Source organism: Octopus bimaculoides, chromosome 4 (genome assembly GCF_001194135.2).
Source record: "Octopus bimaculoides isolate UCB-OBI-ISO-001 chromosome 4, ASM119413v2, whole genome shotgun sequence".
Lineage (NCBI taxonomy): Eukaryota > Metazoa > Mollusca > Cephalopoda > Octopoda > Octopodidae > Octopus > Octopus bimaculoides.
In genome coordinates, this window is record NC_068984.1 from 94920544 (window position 1) to 94927580 (window position 7037).

General features: G+C 37.7%; 1 protein-coding gene across 1 annotated transcript in view; it reads right to left on the bottom strand.

Annotated features, from left to right (window-relative positions):
• LOC106883720 (protein pinocchio) overlaps nucleotides 1-6817 on the bottom strand; it is a 20486-nt gene extending 13669 nt beyond the window's left edge. The window contains exon 1 of the mRNA XM_014934832.2: nucleotides 6633-6817. Within this exon, the coding sequence (XP_014790318.1) occupies nucleotides 6633-6802 (170 nt within the window). The 5' untranslated portion in view covers nucleotides 6803-6817. The remainder of the gene's footprint in view (nucleotides 1-6632) is intronic.
• Between the last annotated feature and the right edge of the window lie 220 nt (nucleotides 6818-7037).

Sequence of the window (7037 nt, forward strand, 5' to 3'; positions counted from 1 at the left end):
AATAATGTTACGCAAAACAGCCTTCAGACTTTCCCTATTAATTTCATCGTCTTTTGAATTATGAACATATTTACATCATAGGAGTTTTTTTCGTTGTAAGGCTTTCTTTTTTAGTTGATTTTCACCTAGCAAGACTTATCATAGATGGTGTAATAAGTCACACCCGGACAAGGTTGGGTTATACTGCTAGTATAATATATACAACAAATAAATACACAGTTAAATAGAGGAGAACTCATAGAATGTATCTCTATAGTTAAGATGACTCGTAAATATGAAAGATATGCTCAGAATTGTATACAAATCCATTGGCTGCCTCCGCAGCTACACTATTAACATTAACAACAGCCAGATAATCTGTTGCTCATATCTAAACCAGTTGGCTCTATTGGAACCTGTGAACTCTATCAGAACCTGTTGATGTTAGTGGAACTCGGATCTGACTGTAATTCACCTACATTTTGTTTTTCTTACTTAGACCTTATTTTTCAGGGATTCTATGACTGGTTTTAAGAAAGGAGAGAGTCATCCATAAAAATATCAGTGTCTATTAATTGCACATTGAACCTTTGCCCTGTCCCCAATTCCTAGGAGGGCAACACTGACTTATGCCAAATTTATCTTTGGTCTAGCAGACCTATGATCAAATGTATACCAGCTGCAATCATTTTGTATTTTATGCAGACATAAGTGTATCTAGGATTACATTATCCAATGCATCCTTTTTCTAAGTGGGAGATGTGGTTGCAATTTTTAACAGGTCAAGCATTCATATAGAGACTTCAAAACTGGCTTGCTAATATTTAGCCTCTTGGGAGACCTAGTGAAGCATATCTATAATTTGTTCAAGCTATGACTGATCTCTAACTGTAGAGGAACCTGTGGTAGAGGTAGACCCAGGAAGACATGGAACGAAGTGATGAAGCATGATCTTCGAATTTTGAACCTCACAGAGGCAATGACTAGTGACCGAGACCTTTGGCGATATGCTGTGCTTGAAAAGACCTGTCAAGTGAAATCGTAGTCATGGCTGATGTTGGTGTCACGTAACTGGCACCAAACTGGTGGCATGTTAAGAATTCTGTTTGAGCATTGGACTTCACAGAGGCAAAGTGGCTGAGTACTTTTCAAGCATTGGGTCACACGGAGGTAAAGTGGCTGAGTTCCTTTTGAGTGTTGGGCCTCATGGAGGTAATAACCGAGACCTTTAGCATTGTCATGCTTGAGAATAAAACCCATCAGACCGAGCAAAATCGCAGTCATGGCAGATATCAGTGTCAGGCAAATGGAAGCCGTGCCAGTGGTACATAAAAGCACCCATTACACTCTTGGAGTGGTTGGCATTAGGAAGGGCATCCAGCCATATAAAACCATGCCAAATCAGACTGGAGTCTGGTGCAGCCTTCCAGCTTACCGGCCCTGGTCAAACCGTCTAACTCATGCCAGCATGGACAACAGACATTGAATGATGATGATGACCATCTTATCTTTTATTCAAACTGTCGGGTATTATTCAAGGTACCCTTCCCTATTCAGCCAACTCAAATTGCTACTGGGTGGGCTGTGTGTGTGTGTGTGTGTGTGTGTGTTTAGTTACATTTTATAGACTGGAATCTGTTTTGGGGTAGGATTTGTCTTTCATGTGTTAAATGCCACAAAAAGTCAAGTTAAATATGACTGTTGGCTCAACTGGAATTTGATACTATTAGAACCTGTCAATGCTATCAGAACCTGTTGATGCCATCTGAATCTGTTGCTCATATCTAAACCAGTTGGCCCTATTGGAACCTGTGAACTCTATCAGAACCTGTTGATGCTAGTGGAACTCGGATCTGACTGTAATTCACCTACATTTTGTTTTTCTTACTTAGACCTTATTTTTCAGGGATTCTATGACTGGTTTTAAGAAAGGAGAGAGTCATCCATAAACTGAAGACCTAGCCTAAATGCTTTCAACAAAGTGGACACTCATGAACTTGTGTTCATGATACTCATGAATTAGGTGTTGTAGTTAAATTGAGAAATGGATTAAGTTAACCTCCAAAGAAGAGAAAAGGCCACTCTAATCAACTTCTATATAGTTTCCATGTATCAAATTAAACTCATTGGCTTTAGTTAACCCAAAACTATTGTAGCAGACATTTGCCTGATGTACTGGGCAGTAGAATTGCACTCTGAATCATGTAGTTGAGAAGTAAATTTGTTTATTATACATCTGTATGGTAGTAAGAGAGATAGAAACTCGTATAATGCTCCACCACTGCAGTATCTTTTTAACTGAAGAGATTAGAGATGTTGTTTTACTTATCCACTCAGTCTAGTTAGGTAATGGAATAGTAATTCAGCAAAGAAGTTTGAAGTGTTACTATGAAAGGCTGCTAAATGTGGAGAATGCATGGGAGAATGAGTGTCTACCTAATGTAGACCCAACAGAGAGACCAGCTGTCTGAACCAACAGTAGTTTGGTAGATAAAGCAATTAAGGATATGAAGACATGTAAAGTCCCCAGTCCGTTAGGAATCACCTCTGAGATGCTTAAAACATTTAGTGGAGTGGGATATGTCCTTGTCACCCATATAATGAATCAGGTTGCCCATGAGAAAGCCATACCCAATGACTAGGGTAGCAGTATTATAGTTACAGAGGTAAAGATGATGCCTTGGACAGAAATAATTACAGAGGTATCAAATTGCTGCACCAGGTGATGTAAATTAGAGAGAGAGTCATAGTTCAACTTATTAGGAAGAGAGTTAGCCTTGATGAGATGCAGTTTGGTTCTGTGCCAGGAAGAAATACTACTGATACTATTTTCCTGGTAAGACAACTGTAAGAGAAGCATTTGGCCAAAAATAAACCTCTCTACTTGATTTTTGTTGACAAGCAGAAAACCTTTGACAGGGTCTCCCACTTCCTTATCTGGTGATCAATGCAAAAGCTAGAGACAGACAAGTGGTTGGTGAGAGCCGTTCAAAAACATGTACAGGGATGCTGTCACTAAGGTGAAAGTTGGCAATGAGTATAACAATGAATTTAGTGTACAGGTTCTCGGCCCCATCTTGTTTATCATAGTCCTCCAGGCCATAACAGAGGAATTTAAGATTGGTTGCCCTTGAGAGCTACTCTATGCTGATGACCTTGTTCTTATAGCCAAACCACTATCAGAATTAGAGAAAAATTTCTGATGTGGGAGCAAGGTCTAGAATCAAAGGGCCTTAGAGTTAATTTAACAAAGACCAAAGTCCTAGTAAGTAGGAAAGTAGACAAATTTCTAATCCCTTCAGGGAGATGACCCTGTTCAATATATAGAAAAGGTGTTGGTAGAAATTCCATATAGTGTACCCAGTGCAAGCTATGGACATAAGAGGTGCAGTGGTCTCATAGGAAGGTTAACAGAGAAAGCAGTCTTTGTATGTGGCAGATGTACAGGTGCAATAAACACTAAGAGTGTACAGGAAATAGACTTCCTCAAATGTCTGGGGAGATCTTTAGAAGTAGTAGATAGCTTCCGTTACCTAGGCAGCCAAGATGTCAGTGGATGAGGATGCTCTGAAAGTGTAGTTGATAGAATGAGAATGGGCTGGACAAAGTAAGAGGCATCAGATGTAGTCATCATCATCATCATCATTGTTTAACGTCCACCTTCCATGCTAGCATGGGTTGGACGATTTGACTGAGGACTGGCTAACCAGATGGCTACACCAGGCTCCAATCTGATTTGGCAGAGTTTCTACAGCTGGATGCCCTTCCTAATGCCAACCACTCCGAGAGTATAGTGGGTACTTTTACGTACCACCGGCACGAAGGCCAGTCACGCAGTACTGCCAACGGCCACACTCAAAATGGTGTATTTTACGTGCCACTTGCACAGGAGCCAGTCCAGCGGCACTGGCAATGACTCACTCGAATGTCTTTTCACGTGCCACTGGCACAAGTGCCAGTAAGGCAATGCTGTTAACGATCATGCTCAAATGGTGCTATTTATGTGCCACTGGCACGGAAGCCAGACATCTACTCTGGCAATGATCACACTCTGACTGTGCTCTTAGCGCTCCACTGGTACAAGTGCCATCGCGATTTCACTTTCACTTGCCCCAACAGGTCTTCGCAAGCCGAGTTTAGTGTCTAATGAAAGAGAGGTTGGCATGAGTGCCAGTCATCGAATTTGGTTTGATTTCGATTTTACTTGCCTCAACAAGTCTTCGCACAGTTATGGAAATAAAAACTGGTTTGTATTTGCAGTAAAAAACAAAAAGATCCAATACGGAGTGAAAATTATGATGTGTATGAATGAGAACTGGATTTAGTATCTCCACATTAAATGAATTTTGCGAAATTTCTTTCACATGAAATTCTGAAAAGTAAATTGTTTAATTGTTGATGGCCATTCAAATCAAGTTAAACTCTGATAGGGTGAAGCAAAATATGAAATCGTGTTAACCAAAAAAAATGTATATAATGTCTGTATTATATATATACAACAAATAATGTACAGAGTAACCATAAAATCTGAATACTAATAGTAGAAACCATGTTGAAAATATTATTCATTAACGTAGTTGAATAAAATTATTGAAATTATCCATTTTCGCTCATGTATCCAGACTTTATGGTCATCCTGTATCTTTTCTATAAAAGGCAGATTTTTCTCTGTGTGTGTGTGTGTGTGTTGAAAATTCATACATTTACACAATTCCAACTTTCTTGAATGAAAGAATCGTAATTAATATTCTAAATACCATAACTTAGGTCACAGCGTCATTTTTTCCATCAAAATAACACACAATTACCAATAAAATCCATTAAACTACACAAAATAACATTTCCCCCTCATCATCATCATCATCATCGTTTAACGTCCGCTTTCCATGCTAGCATGGGTTGGACGATTTGACTGAGGACTGGTGAAACCGGATGGCAACACCAGGCTCCAATCTAATTTGGCAGAGTTTCTACAGCTGGATGCCGTTCCTAACTCCAACCACTCAGAGAGTGTAGTAGGTGCTTTTACGTGTCACCCTCAATAGAATCTAATTTACTCTTTCTACTACCTTTACAAATCCTTTCAATTCCTACTTTCTCTTATGAACCTTTACGAACAATCCAACAACAAATACAAAAAGAAAGGAAGGAAAAACACTGACAGTAAAAGAAAAGTCCCATCTTAATATATGATGCTGAAGTTGTGTATCTGTGTGAAGCCTTTTTAAAAGTTTATAGAAATCAACATTTTCCACTTTTTCGTAAAAATTTTTTACATCAATGGAATTTTCTCTATCTGAACTTTCGTTTACTTTGTGTGATTTAAGGGAGATTTGGCTGTTGTTTCTAGCAGCTTTTATATTTCTTCCCTTCTACCTGTACCAGCGTTCTTGCACATCGATCACATGCTCAACATATAATATAGAGGGTGGCAGTAAGAGAGGGAGGGAGAGAAAGTGATACATACAAAGTCATAGATTAACTTGCTTTAGGACTATTCTTTCCTTCTACCTTTTCACTCTTACTTCATTCTTCTTCCTCTCTCCCATTTCATATCTTTCTTCTACCCCTCTACGTCTAACATATTTTTCATAACATACAAACGTAAAAACACACACAACCACACATTATGTGATCTGTGACAACAACATACACAGAAACACATACACACATCAACATTATAGATATAAGATTTAGTTTCTGTGTGTTTCTTATATAAACATGCGCACGCATTGCTATTTTATAACTGTCTTCCGTTCTCCCTTCCTCTCTTTCTCTCTCTTCATTTCTCCCATTCTCTATTCCTTTCTCCCCATTTTCTCTTGCTCTCTCAAACGCATACATGCGCACGTACACACAAGCATTCATTACAATATAACTCATGTTTGTCAATGTTTTGTAAATATACAAACTACTGAGCTTATGAACAACACATTGCAAATCAGTGAACTTCATTACAAAGAAGAGAGCTTGCTGGGGAAAGAAAGCAATCGGTTTAAAAAGACAGCAACAGACTGCAGCAATTCACCACATTCCAGAAGCTACTTTGAACATAATGCAAAATGGTGCATCAACATCTACTGCCCAATCTGATAGAATTCTGGCAGAACTGTGTAGCAACAGATCGCCAGCAATTGCGTCATCAGAAATTGCCGTCCTACCTCCTGTGAAAAGGGATTACCCTGCTATGTATGATCAAGGCAGCGCAAAAAGTTGTTTTGCACAAGCATTTCTATAGCCAATTAATGGTAGAAAATAGGTCACTTTTGAAAACATTTTGTTTTAATGTTTATAATAAATTTTTGTTCAAAGTTTTTAAATATTCATAGAAATAAATTTCAAGATAATATAATAAAATTAAAACAATATTCAAAAGTTCTTCAAATTTTATTATTTCAATTTTTTCAAGTGACCATTTATTACAATTGAAGCATTTTTTTTTTTTTGCTAATGATGTCTAAGGGGTTACAGAAAAATTGAAGATTCCAAAGGAGAAGTGTTAACTTTAAAAAACGTTGGGAAACATGAACCTAAATAACAGCAACAACAAAAGCAAATACATAAACATAAATCTCTTAAACATAACAAAATTATAAAGTCAAAGAAATGTTTAAAGCAACAACATCACCACCACCAAAAACAAAAACACTTACAAATGGCAGGTTGCAATTTTTCGTTGGTAATCATCAGATTTCATCATTTCCTCCACTTCATCTTTTGTAAAGTTTTTTCCTTGTTTGTCTTCATCTGTATTTGTGTTTGGGATGGAATAATATACAGTATTGTTCCTAGGACCTTCCAGGAGCTCATCTGAAACAAACATACAGCTTAATTTAAAACACAATATCAATAACACACACACACCCTCAGTCTCCTATCCAACATAGGACAAAGGGTTTTATTTTTTAAATGTATAAATAAAACATTATTAATACTGAAAATACATCAAGAATACTTCACTTCCTCAACACCGAGAATTTGTAAGCAAAATGTTTTATTCACCCACATTCTCTATATTACAAATACTTCACCAACTTATATATTCATTATCTCTCAAC